The 14508-nt window shown below is 39.0% G+C and overlaps 1 protein-coding gene across 1 annotated transcript in view; it reads right to left on the bottom strand.

Moving 5' to 3' along the window:
- Window positions 1–14508, bottom strand: part of man1a1 (mannosidase, alpha, class 1A, member 1) — a 249169-nt gene that overhangs the window by 93750 nt on the left and 140911 nt on the right. Inside the window, exons 3-4 of the mRNA XM_062044868.1 lie at window positions 13783–13898; window positions 10887–10967 (exon numbers count right to left, since the gene is read on the bottom strand). Coding sequence (XP_061900852.1) covers window positions 10887–10967; window positions 13783–13898 — 197 coding nt within the window. The remainder of the gene's footprint in view (window positions 1–10886; window positions 10968–13782; window positions 13899–14508) is intronic.

Below are 14508 nucleotides of genomic sequence, written 5' to 3'. Positions count from 1 at the left end.
AGTAATTCCTACAAGTCTCCTGTAAAATGTTATCATCTTTGTGTCTGCACTCCCTCACTTCCTGTTTTCCCATCAGCTGAGTCACTAGCTCAGAGCTGGCCAGCAACACTCTCCTCAAGGTTTTTAGGTTATTACTTCTTGTTTGTGTTCTCACATCGCAGAATTTCTCACTGCACTTTTAGAGTTTTCTTGGGTTTGATGTATTTTGCTTTTTTTCTTACAGTATGGGGATTATTGGGCAAGGGAAAGTTATTTTTAATCTGTTCCAAACATAGCAACAGCTAGGTTTGTGTGCATACAGATGAGCATCCAGAGATCTGATTGGTTTATATGAAATCCTACAATGAAGACAAGCTATCAGGAAATGCTGGCATCGTCACATTAGGGCTCTTCACATGTGTCTTTGTTTGCTGGGCGCCGTCTACAATTTTGGTCTATGCAAGAAGCCAGAAGCTTCACCTCATTTCTATCTTATTATCCCTTAACCACAAGCCAACATTAATACCGGATCGTGAATAATATTCTAGGGACACAAACAACGTTTTTAAATGTGATTTGGATAATAAACACGTATGGTTCCGACTAATACTGGCGAACAAAAACATAGCAAGACCTGGTTCCCGCTGGCCCCACCATGGACTGGACTTTCGCTGATGTGTTGGACTTTCACAATGTTATGTCAGACCCACTCGACACCGAGGATGTCGTTGTGGCTTGTACAGCCCTTTGAGACACTTGTGATTTAGGGCTATATAAATAAACATTGATTGATTGATTGATTGATCAAGACCTTTTAGCTTGCTAAAGGCTAAAAGGTATTGAATTACAGATGGGACACTACATCTCTTTGTATCTGACAAAGACGAGTAACCAAGATTGTGTTCATAGGGCCAACAAGACAAAAACTGAACCTGCTAAATGGATCAAGATCTGAAGGATAGCAGAAGGTTAAGATAATAAGACTAAAAAGCACTGAATCACTTTTTGGACACGACAGATGTTTGGTTCTAATTGATACAAGTACTCAAATTATTTTTGAGGATAAAAAGCAAAAACTTAGCAGATCCTGCCAACTTAATTAAGACCTGAATGATAGCAGAAGGGTAGGCTAAAAAGTTAAAAGGTCGTTATTTGCATTCAGACAATATAGGTCAGTGTGTAACTGGTTCTGTTACACGGTTTGTACTTCAACACACTCATATTGGGTAACAGCGTGGTTCATTGAAATGAATTGAAATAAATGTAATCTGTGCAAAAACATGTAATAGGCTTTTTAAAAGGAAAACAATCTTGTAGGTAAGGAACTTTGTATGAAAAACAATATAATAGAATAAACTAAAGTAGTTTTATGATGTAATGTAATACTAATGAACAACATTTACCTTGGAGAGTGGACTTCTACTTCAAATGGCTTCTTTGTCAAACACACAATCAGCAGCCTATCCATATTTCCACGGTTAAATGTTTGCCGTTTATATATTATTTCAATATCCTTGGCTAGCGTTATTGACTAATTCTGCTTTAGTTAAAGTTAAGTTAAAGTATCAATGATTGTCACATACGCACGAGGTGTGGCGAAATTATTCTCTGCATTTGACCCATCACCCTTGATCACCCCCTGGGAGGTGAGGGGAGCAGTGAGCAGCAGCGGTGGCTGCGCCCGGGAATCATTTTTGGTGATTTAACCCCCAATTCCAACCCTTGATGCTGAGATCCATTTCTGTTCAGCACTGTCCTTCTTGCTCACTTTCTTCGTTCCCATGATCAGAAAAACAAAGTTATTTTGATATTTGGCTATAAACTATTGCTAGCCAGTAAGACCAGATGTTTTGGTCGGATGTTACGGGGTTCACTGTGCCATTCGCTACGCCAACTAGCGGTGGGGAGGCTCGTAACCTAAAGCCTAACAATTGGCCGAGAGACAGCTCATACACTGAAAAACGTGTAAACTGGGGCACTCATATCCACTGTACTAGTACTGTACTAGTGACTGGTATTGTATTTATAAGGCCAACAAGCCAAAAACCTAACAAAAGCTGCTAACTGGAACAAGACCTGCATAATAGCAGAAGATTAGGCTAATAGACTATGAATCCTTTATTTGTATGTGGACAATATACAGTAGATTTCATCCAATACTAATACTAGTGACTGATATTGTATTTATAAGGCCAACACGTCAAACACCTACCAGCTAAATATATCAAGATCTTAATCCTAGCAAAAGGCTAAACTAATTAGATAAAAGCCTTTGGAAGTTAAACAGCAAGAGCTAACAAAGTTTGTGAATGCAATTACAACAGTGGCTTCCTTAAAAAAAACGCAGTTTACTCTTTAAACATAATTGTCTTTGTCCACATCGTCAGTTAACATGGTAGCGTCTTTATGCCAACCATCACTTGGCGGACCGGCAGCGAGAAAGAGCCACAGAGAAAGTCACCAATAAGCCATGTCTTCTCTAAGGACCTGGACTCGGAGGAGGAAGGCATGTGAAGACTTTTGAGTGCTGCAATGATTGGCTCATTAAAGAAAAAAACGGAGGAAAAAAGAAAGCAGTTATGAGTGACTGCTGAGAAATGATAACGAGTCACAGTTAACGCCCAGTGTTTTTCACAGCGAGACCATTACACATTCAAATAATCTGCTACCTGCACTGTTCCCCGTGAAGAGCTTTTTGTCCTCATTCTGAACGCCAATCAAGCTGCCTCTAAAATTATTATTATTCATTCCCTGTGTGTCGAGATGTGGGTCACGTTGTTGGAAGTCTAAATTTAACAGCTTTTCACAGCACTTAAAAAAATAATATTTTTCAACACTATTGCAGTGGCGAGAAAGTTTATATGGCATGGCGCTGACTTCTTGTCTGAGACAATTTAACTTGATCAGAACAATGTATTTATTGTTATAGCACTCAAAGTTTTTTTTAAAGCACACAGGCGTTTGTTGTTGCATCTCACATTGGCTCATACTTACTTTCGCTGGTAAAAAAAAAAAAAAAAAGTTAAGGGTTACGTCCCGAGACCTCACTTGAATGGTGAAAAACTGGGAATAATGGCTGCACCCATTACAAGTCCTAAAATGCGTATTTTTCAACCCTACAATACGCCTGACACTTTTTAAATACATTCAAATGATTTAATGTATACGTACACATATGTTTTTACATTACTTTTATTATGTGTGCAAGTGTGGTAGAGGGAAAAGGGGGTTTGGGATGAGGGTGGCTGACTCTTTCAACCTGGGATTATGTAATGAGGGCGGGAGACCCTGCTTTTGAAATGTTTTAAATGAAAAACATTTTGTACTACATTTTATAAGTATGAAAAGTGCTTTACAAATAAAGTTTGATTGATTGACATTCACGACGGATTATTGATAATGAAAGATGATCAATAAAAGAACATATGGAATTGAGTCAGTCTAGCTTTTAGATGAGTTGTCAAATCAACAACAAAAGGTTCTGTAGGCCACTGAGTCCCTCGACTAGCTTGTTATGTTGTGCATCATGCTAAATATCACTTATTTATAAATCATTACAACTTAGAGTGGATGAGATGGGGTTTCTGTAAAATAAAACGTGAATGGGTATTCCTCAAATAAAATCTTATTATAAAAAAATTATTATGTTGGGAAAACATCTGTGGGGTAGCAAATACCGAGTCACAAATAGGCAGGGATCTACTGTGTATAGTAGAACTAAAGTTCCGAAGTTCAAAAATCCCTTGTATGACGTTAGTTGCTTCCTGTAGGAAATGATTAACACAAATATGATCTACTTCAGGCTCCATATTTAATCACTACTTACTGTCATACAAGTGTAAAAAGTAAACTGTTGCATATAAACACACACACAATTTACAAAGGTTTTGTATCTCATCTCAGTTAATATTGTGCCGAACAAACTCATGTGTTGGCATTGATCATTTCGCAGAATCGGGTACACAAACAAAGAATGCCACGAATTGGTGACTCAGTCTGTGTGCTTTTTGTTATCGAGTATGATTGCAAAATAAGCCGCCATGGGGCCAAACAAAGTTGTGAGGGCCAGCACTTTGACAAAGAAGGTGAGAAAAACTATTGAAAGTAGCAAAGTACTAAGGTAAATATATCCTCACCTTTCCCTCTTTCCGCATGAAAACCCTATCTCTACAAATGTGTGTTTTGGTAATATTTGTAGGTGTTTAGATCATATTAAATTAGATTTAGTTATTTTCGTATCGGAAAAATTGTTTTGGTTATGTACGAATCTCTTTCAGCTGACATTTTGGAAAAAATTACGGTAAACCCTCGTTTATCGGTTAATTAGTTAGTTAGTTACGAGCCTGACCGTGGTCAATACATTTCTGCAAAGTAAGAATTATTCATTAAAAAAATCAAACATTTTCATAGCTGGAGCCAAAAAAAAACAAAAAAACGTGTTGAGCATTTCCGAAACAAATTAACCATACCATTACATCGCGTTTGTTGTAGTTTTCTGGTATTAACGTTAAATTGAAGTGAATTAAACAAGAGTTGCGTCAGTGTACGTTACATAACTCTCTCCGTGTTGTAATGTATATTTTATAAGGTAGAAAAAAAGGACTCCAAAACGGCGGAGTTAATGTGAGCAGAGACTTGTGGTGCTGAGTCGCGGATGATAAAGAGAAAATGCTGCTTCACAAGTGTGATCTAAGTGTTGGAGCTCTGACAGTCTGACTGAGCGTGAAATTTGTTTTTTTCTTGTTCTTTTTCCAGGTCGGGAGTGGTGCTAATGAAGGCCCTGTTGGCTCAGTGAAGACGCCACAGCTTAAAGGGAGAACAACACTGACAATCAAGGCTGCAGCTGAGTCTCTTGTGATTTAGCCTCTTTTTCGCAAAACGTGCACCATAGCTGCGAGGCTTTAAAAAGCTCTCCAGCAGGGGATTTGCAGACCACAAAGCTATTGATTCTTCAGCGCAAACTTATAATTAATTAGGAACAGAAGCATATTATTAAGAGGGAGAGAATATAAAGGCTAGATGAGGGGAAAAGCTCACATTGGCAGCGTGGCGCGAGATCAGGGTAAAAGCCTGATAGTGTCACGTTCTCAGCCTCTTGTTACTGCGCACTCGCATTCGAGCACGTACACACGCTGATACACATTCACAGCAGGGCGAGAAGCCCAGTAGAAATCCTTTACTCCATCCTTTTTAGGGAATGAAGCTGATTTGGTAGTAAATGGATGGATGGATGTGGAAAAATCGCATTCAAGTCAGAGTGTAACAAAAGTGCAAAATACTTTGTGTCGTGTGCGGCATAACTGCTCGTCCTTTTGGCCAATAGCCTATTTTTATAACAATACAATGTAAAATGTGAGTAATATAGGTTGATTGGCAACACTAAATTGGCCCTAGTGTGTGAATGTGAGTGCGAATGTTGTCTGTCTATCTGTGTTGGCCCTGTGATGAGGTGGCGACTTGTCCAGGGTGTACCCCGCCTTCAGCCCGAATGCAGCACCCCCCGCGACTCCGAAAGGGACAAGCGGTTGAAAATGGATGGATGACGGATTTCAGAAGTTGTGAGTAAAAAGTCTTGAATGATGGAGGAGATAATAGTGGTGAGTCTTTGCACCATTTATTTGAACTTGTCAGTCGTTTTACACTGACACATAACCAGATTGGATTGCAGCACCAGTTGGGTTTTGCAAAACCTTTTCCGTGTGCTGGTTGAAAAATGTGTTACTGTTTTGTCTCTTTATAAGAGAGATATTCTTAGACTCATAGTGTTTTATCTTAAGTAAATAATATATCAGTGTTTCAATGGCAACCAAGACGTATTCAATCGTCCACTTGGAGAATCATTATAATTTTTAGTCGGCAGAAGTTATTCTTTAAACTTAACTTAATTGAACTAACTTTTTAGATATTTTGCGCTTCAAAGGATGAGGCATTGCCATATTGATATTATTTGTTTTGTAAGAAAAAAATAATATTACCTCTTTCACAAGAAATTTTATAGAGGGGATCAAATGTTCTTATATTTCCCACAATGCATTGGTGGTATCCATATTGAAGGGCGGAAGTTACATTCCAAAAGTGACTTGACTAAGGCCGGCATTCATTTAACCAGCAATATTCATTATACCCACAACGTGTGCTGTTGTTAACTGTCACACTCGAGGTGGGAAGAATACAATTAGCTGTTCTCGAATTTCTAAGGTAATTTCTGGACAGGGAGAAGAGAACACGGGCGAGCATGGACTGCTACAATCATACGAGATGTGAGGTGCTGACGACTTTGTGTTTATTGGGATCCTTTCAGGTAATTAAGAACATTTTGTAAGTAAAACCTAATCCAAAATAAATAATGGCCCCACTTTGCATTAACTTGATGTGCTTGGTCGAATAACTTTAATGGTAGTTGAATTGATGAAAATGGTACTCACTTCTCTTATCAGGATTGTAGCCTCCACATAAATCAAAAGTGAATCATCATGAGAACATCATTCTCCCAATCCTGCCTTACAGTCACAGTGTGCTAAATGACCTTAGATTGGTTATCTGTGATTATCTAGGGTGTGAAACTTGGGTCGGATCATTTCTGTGACTGCATTGGTCCAGCCTGGCTTGATGACACAGAGTCCACTGGGTTTATACAGATAAACAAAAACGTCACAAACACATCTACAGACAAAGTGGTCTTAGCATTCTATACATTTATTATTTAAAAAGTCCTTCAAGCAGTAAAATGTAGTAGTAATGAAGTAGTTCACAAAGTTTGGGTATAAAACATCGATTAAGATGTTGTGCATGGTTTCTACTCCACTTCGACTTGTCGATATTGTACGGATCCTTGCATCGAATTACGGCTGTTTGCTCCTTATAATGACAAAGGGATGTTTTATCTAATGACTCACAGTATTTCTCTATCGTTCCACAGCCAGCGCAATGTTATTTTCCACTGAATAGTTCTGAAATATTACTTGTAGAGTAGGGCTGCAACTAACGATTAATTTGATAATCGATTAATCTGTCGATTATTACTTCGATTAATCGATTAATAATCAAATAAAAGAGACAAACTACATTTCTATCCTTTCCAGTATTTTATTGAAAAAAAACCAGCATACTGGCACCATAATTATTTTGATTATTGTTTCTCAGCTGTTTGTACATGTTGTAGTTTATAAATAAAGGTTTATTAAACAAAACAAAAAAAATTGTTTTTAAAATATTAAAAAAAGAATTGCCTCTGCGCATGCGCATACCATAGATCCAATGAATCGATGACTAAATTAATCGCCAACTATTTTTATAATCGATTTCAATCGATTTAATCGATTAGTTGTTGCAGCCCTTTTGTAGAGCTATCGTGAACGATGACGCTCGCCCTTCAAATTGGAATCCGGCATGCACTTCTGGGAAAAATCCGAACCCCTCTATACATAAAAACAGCCTGCATGTCATCTTTGTGTTATTAGCATCAAAGTTTCAATTTTTTTTTGTTACAAAAGGCCTTTTTTGCTGACGAGTGTCATTTTTATGGACACAAATTGAGCAAAAAAAAATTAAAAAAAACAAAAAAAAAACTGTCTTAGGTTATATTTTTGCATTATTTTTGTGCCACAAGCCTGTGAATACTTTTTAAATTTGCTGCCCATTGAGAAGAGCAATATGTGCTTTAATGTCAGAGTGTTCACTAAAACCAGTTTCTATCTACTGTAGAAAGAGGGGTCTGAAAATTTGCTAAATATTTTTAAAAAGTCGGTAAATTGTCGTCAACACTGATTACTCCTACTTAATTTTCTCATTCTTGCATGGATTTCTTACTGAAGCATGGCGTATGCTCAAACCCAGAAGACGTAGACACAAAAGATTTAGATGTATAAAAGTGTTTGTACGCACGAATCTAAGCACATTTCCATTTTACATCCCAATCAACGTGGAATTGAGCACAGATTTTGGAATCTGGCTCCTCCCTGTCCATGCCCTCATTTAAATATGTAAATCATATTTTAATTAGCCATGCGCCTGGGATTCCCCTCTCTGCATGATCAGAAAACCTCAAGACAATGTGAAAGACGGTAAAAAAAACAACCTAAAAGCGATGATGTAGTTTAACCAGTGAAAAACAGCAAGCCCCTTACTCTAAGCACAGACTCGTAATGATGCTGTGAAGACAGGATATAGAATTTGGGGGACACATGCTCAATGCGCATCACAGGGATTAGATCGCACACAGTGGCAGTTTGTAGTCTGTTCCCAACCATGCGGTTACTCAGAATGTACAAACAATGCCTTCACCCAGGCCACATCGCTACAATGTACTTGTTAATTGCATTTGCGCATCATTTACGATAATTCCGTCTCGCACGATTGGCATGCTCATCTCGAGGGACTGGCACAGAACATTTGCATTTAAAATATGGTAAACTTCCTGGGAAATGGGGAAGAATGAGGGATTTTTATCACCGCCAAATCGAACAACAAAAGTTAAAATATGCCTAACTGGGGTTCGAACACAAGCCCACAACCACAGAGCATTCACACCAACAAACATTACCCGGCAGTTACCAGGCCAAAAATTACAACCGCTGTTATATTGAGTAAATGACAATAGAAACACAGTACATCCTCTCTGTCTCTGAAAACATGTTCTTTTCGTATTGCACTATTTACAAAGTGTTATAATACTGTTAAAGCAGTCATTGGTTTTAACAGTATTGATTTGCTCCTTCTTTTTAATGTGCACATCACTTAAACCAAGGAGTAATTGTTTTCACATTTGTTCATTACAACAAATGATCAAATGATCAGCAGGATGTAGAAATGTACGTATGCCAGCCATGATGTTGGTGTGAGACACTACACATTTTCATTTCACTCTTGATACATTTGAACTTTGCAGTTAAAAAGAGTGCACACCGTGGTTTTTGTGCGTACACACCATTTATACATGAGGCCTTAGGTTCATATGAGGTTTGGTAAAGCAAAGTTATGACTCTATCTCCAGTACACAGTTGTTACAAGCTACACACCGTCCCATTATAATGTATTTATGGTGAGGGTTTAACAGGTAGCAGCAAATCTGTTTGTGGATGGTTGCCACAAATAAATGCATGTATAAGAAACACTGTTGTCTGAAATTGGATGTTTTTTAAAAACAACTATTTAAAGGCCTACTGAAATGAATTTTTTTTATTTAAACGGGGATAGCAGATCCATTCTATGTGTCATACTTGATCATTTTCGCGATATTGCCATATTTTTGCTGAAAGGATTTAGTAGAGAACATCGACGATAAAGTTCGCAACTTTTGGTCGCTCATAAAAAAAGCCTTGCCTGTACCGGAAGTAGTGTGACGTCGCAGGTTGAAGGGCTCCTCATATTTCCCTATTGTTTACACCAGCAGCGAGAGCGATTTGGACCGAGAAAGCGACGATTACCCCATTAATTTGAGTGAGGATGAAAGATTTGTGGATGAGGAACGTAAGAGTGAAGGACTAGAGTGCAGTGCAGGACTTTCTTTTTTTGCTCTGACCATAACTTAGGTACAAAGGGCTCATTGGATTCCACACTTTCTCCTTTTTCTATTGTGGACCACGGATTTGTATTTTAAACCATCTCGGATACTATATCCTCTTGAAAATGAGAGTCGAGAACGCGAAATGGACATTCACAGTGACTTTTATCTCCACGACAATACATCGGTGAAGCACTTTAGCTACGGAGCTAACGTGATAGCATCGGGCTTAACTGCAGATAGAAACAAAAGAAATAAGCCCCTGACTGGAAGGATAGACAGAAAATCAACAATACTATTAAACCATGGACCTGTAACTACACGGTTAATGCTTTCCAGCCTGGCGAAGCTTAACAGTGCTTTTGTTAACGACGCCATTGAAGCTAACTTAGCTACAGGACCTCACAGAGCTATGCTAAAAACATTAGCTATCCACCTACGCCAGCCCTCATCTGCTCATTAACACCCGTGCTCACCTGCGTTCCAGCGATCGACGGCGCGACGAAGGACTTCACCCGATCATCGTTGCGGTCAGCGGCTAGCGTCGGATAGCGCGTCTGCTATCCAACTCGAAGTCCTCCTGGTTGTGTTGCTGCAGCCAGCCGCTAATACACCGATCCCACCAACAGCTTTCTTCTTTGCAGTCTCCATTGTTCATTAAACAAATTGCAAAAGATTCACCAACACAGATGTCCAGAATACTGTGGAATTTTGCGATGAAAACAGAGCTGTTTGTATTGGGATACAATGTGTCCCAATACTTCCGCTTCAACCATTGACGCGCATACGTCATCATATCTAGACGTTTTCAACCGGTAGTTTCCCGGGAAATTTAAAATTTCACTTTATAAGTTAAGGCGGTCGTATTGGCATGTGTTGCAATGTTAAGATTTCATCATTGATATATAAACTATCAGACTGCGTGGTCAGTAGTAGTGGGTTTCAGTAGGCCTTTAAAACAGGGAACATAGCTAAGAAGTGACACTGCCACTGACTGGCCTGGCATGCATACTGTCGTCAGTGTGCAAGTAGAGGGGTGCTCGGTTTATGTCGCATTACGACATCTCCTGGTCATGACACACTCCCATAAACTACTGAAAAACTTAAGTTTAGACGTAAGTGGTTTGATTCGTTAAAACATGTTGGGGACTATGTAGAATACAAAGTTGAGCATCGCTACATTGAGAAAATAAATCACTTTTGTGGCAGTACGTCAAAAAAAAAAGAAAGTCATCACCTTCGAAGTAAAATTCGACAAAGGTAAATACTTGGTATTTAAAAGGGAAATCTCCTGCTTTTGCCAAGTGGTTTTTCAGCTATAAATTAAAAAAATCACTCTCTCTTCCATTTGATGTATTTTCACATGGCTTGCAAACCAGCTAATGTGGCTTTGATTGATTCTTACCTCTTTCCCAGACAGGTAGTACGCCGACAGCAGACCTCCGACGAAGCGGATGTTCACCTCGAAGACAGACACTTCAGCGTTCTGCAGAGAGACAATACGCTCATCAGTAAGAGTTGCATTTCCTGCTGCTGTAAGAAAACTGTTGGCATTCAAATAATAAACAATAACTCTGATGTGAAGTTTGCAGAGCAGAGAAACAATGCAGCTTTTTTTTTGATGACTGACAGCTCCATACTGTCACACTCAGATAAGAGAATACTCTCAGTTCTGCGAAAACAAATTAAATGCTTGAAAAAAAAAACAATGTTTTTCCTCAAATTACTGATTGAGAAGTTGGATTGTGTTGCTAATTAATCCCCGGCTAAAAACCCCATAAAAAACGAATACAACATTATTTTACAAGCAGAAGCATCCAAAAAGAATAATGACACTTTATAACTATTTTGGACAACTAGTCTGAATCTGAACTTTTCTAATTCAGGACTCAATATAAGAAACTTACTAATCTATGCGTTGTAAATTAATGATAAAAAAAAGTTTGTGCCTGATTGGCGATCAGCAAAACAGCTAAAAACTAACTCTGCTATAATTGGCCACCCAATGAAACATGGCTTGAGACCTGTTATGCTATTTTCTTTATTATTGTGAATGTAGTGACTAAAGTATTATAAACAGCTGTCAGTATATTGCCAACTACAGAAATAAGTAATATTTACAAATTATAATGCACTAACATGGATTGTACAGGTGTACCTTACAGTGTTTCCCCTATGATGTTTTTCATCTTTTCTGACTAATACAGTAAATGTTGTTACACTGTTGGACATTCGTGTTGAACAATGCCAACGCGTCAAAGCTGACGCATAAGCTTCATGCATTTGGGCATGATCTTGCACGCAGTTTTGCATGCCTCTGCCCACGGGGTTTTGCAGTCTGCTAAATTAAGTAAAGTTATCAGCCAGATGGGGAGGAGCTCTATATGTGGCCAATTGAGTTTGAGGAAACACAAGTGAAGTGAATTCTATTTATATAGCGCTTTTCTCTAGTGACTCAAAGCGCTTTACATAGTGAAACCCCAATATCTAAGTTACATTTAAACCAGTGTGGGTGGCACTGAGAGCAGGTGGGTAAAGTGTCTTGCCCAAGGACACAACGGCAGTGACTAGGATGGCGGAAGCGGGGATCGAACCTGCAACCCTCAGGTTGATGGCACGGCCACTCTACCAACCGAGCTATACCGCCCCTATATGTGGCCAATTGAGTTTGAGGAAACACAAGAAAAGATAGGATAAAATTATTATTTTCATGTAATCATTGCATGCGCACAATAACACCGGCGTGCACCATGAAGTGACATCAATGCTGCAAAATACAGCTTTTTTATGCAACTCTGTATCGATCAGATTGTGCAGGTGTACCTAATGTTGTGACTGGGTAAATCTACATAATGTTTATAAAGTTTGTTTTCGACCGTGTCTGAAAAAAAGTAACGGGGACGTTTGTTTTTAAGACCCATATATAACGAGGTATATTTTCAGAAAATAAATTATGAGACTTTTGGAGAAGGTGTGGCGTGGTTTTGTTTGCAATCTGGGAACACCTCCACATACGAACAACTTGCAGACATACTGTACGCAGAAAGTAGGCTATAAATTTGACTGTGGCGCAACATTTACAACACAGCATATCCAATACATATCATCTAGACCACAAGGGAATGTTTTAAATGTACAAGTGTCAGTTCCATTTTGTGCAGCAGAAGGCGCTTGTGCATGCATAGACGATTATAAAAAAAACATGTTCATGTTTCCTGGGTTGCATGTAAGTGTGCACTAATTGCACATGGTACATATCACTATATTAGCAAATGTGTTATAACGCGTGACCGAGTCTGCTGTGGTATGTGCGCATGAGTTGTTTTATGAAGCAGAGTTGCAATGTCTTCTGTACAAAGTTGGAACAACAAGCTACTCTGTCAGTCCCATTATAATGTGTTTGTGTGTGAGGGCGGACACAGCAAAAAAAGTGATTTCAAATCCTCTGTGGCGGTCCAAAAGTACATGCAGTAAGCAACCACAAATAAGTGGATATCTTAGAAACTGCCTAATGTTGTAAGCATATTTCTCAGCAATCAAAGTGTGAGCAAGTATATTTTATTTATTTGATAAAAGTGTCAGAAGACAGCAACTGCTCTTCTGTAAACATACACAGATGCAGCAAAGTGCATCAAGGGCTTCATAGAACTTACAATGAAACGGGTCCCTGGTAGCGACTTTTATTTTTTCATTGTTTTTGTCTTGTCTTTTAGCTGTGTGTGTTACTTTATCATGTACTATACCCACTTCATAAGAACCTAGAAAGTAAGTGATCTCCGACTGAATGACAAACACCAAATACTGTCTTTGTCACATGTTTACATAACCTGCTGACAGCCAACAATGAACGTTGCTTTGATAATAATAATAACAATCGGATGTGATGACAATTCTCCGCATGCATTAGACTAGCGCGCGAGCGGCGGAACAAAGCGCTTGGACTGCAGTGTTGCAAAGTGTTTAACATTCAGGTGAGGCCTGCCTCCACAAAAGACATTCTGTCTTCATTTGGGCAGCAAGCTGCTAAATTATTTGTGACTTTCACCTCCTCGCTTGTTGAACGCCGTCGCGCATCTTTAGACTTGCTTTCGTCCCGTCTGTGGAAAAGCGACGCAAACATTTCACGCGTCTTTGACATTCATTAGGCAGCAGGCATGCAAATGAAGGTCGGACTTCTCTACGTTTAGATCAATGATTCCAGCCTTTATTGACGGAATCATGGCTCACGGCAGGGGGTTCATTACCTTTTGCTACATCTATTTACTTGATAATCACAATAGCACACACACACGCTTGCTCACCACATTGAAGTCGAGGTTCTTCTCCACCCAGTCAGTGGCGGCATCGAACTCCTCAAACATTTCCATGATGTAAAGTGTGTCCAGAGCGTCCACGATGGTCGCTCCTTTGATACTTCCTGCAAGATAAACATGAAGGGACTCTATTAAGTCACTAGAAATGTATTCGGAATGGTCTTGAACACGACTGACAAACTTTGTTTTCATTGAGGGCCACACCACAGTTATGGCTACTCTTAGTCGGCCGTTTGTAACAGTGAATATATATGAATATTAATATATAATTGCCTCATGATATTTGAAAATGTTCTATATATTTGATTTTTAGATTTTTTAAAAATTGACAGATAATTTGCTTTGAAATCATGTGTCATTTTAAAATTTTAATTTTACCCCAAAAAATGGTAATACAGTATGTAATAATATAATGTTTGCTGTGTGATCAGATAGCTATCGCAGCTACTTTCGGGCTGAAAGCAGGGTACACCCTGGACAAGTCGCCACCTCATCACAGGGCCAACACAGATAGACAGACAACACTCACACTCACATTCACACACTAGGGCCAATTTAGTGTTGCCAATCAGCCTATCCCCAGGTGCATGTCTTTGGAGGTGGGAGGAAGACAGAGTGCACGGAAGGAACCCACGCAGTCACAGGGAGAACATGCAAACTTCAGACAGAAAGACCCCGAGACCGGGAATCGAACCCAGGACCACAACTAATAAA

The sequence above is a fragment of the Entelurus aequoreus genome, linkage group LG04 (genome assembly GCF_033978785.1).
Source record: "Entelurus aequoreus isolate RoL-2023_Sb linkage group LG04, RoL_Eaeq_v1.1, whole genome shotgun sequence".
Classification (NCBI taxonomy): Eukaryota; Metazoa; Chordata; class Actinopteri; order Syngnathiformes; family Syngnathidae; genus Entelurus; species Entelurus aequoreus.
This window is presented reverse-complemented; position numbering and strand designations above follow the sequence as displayed.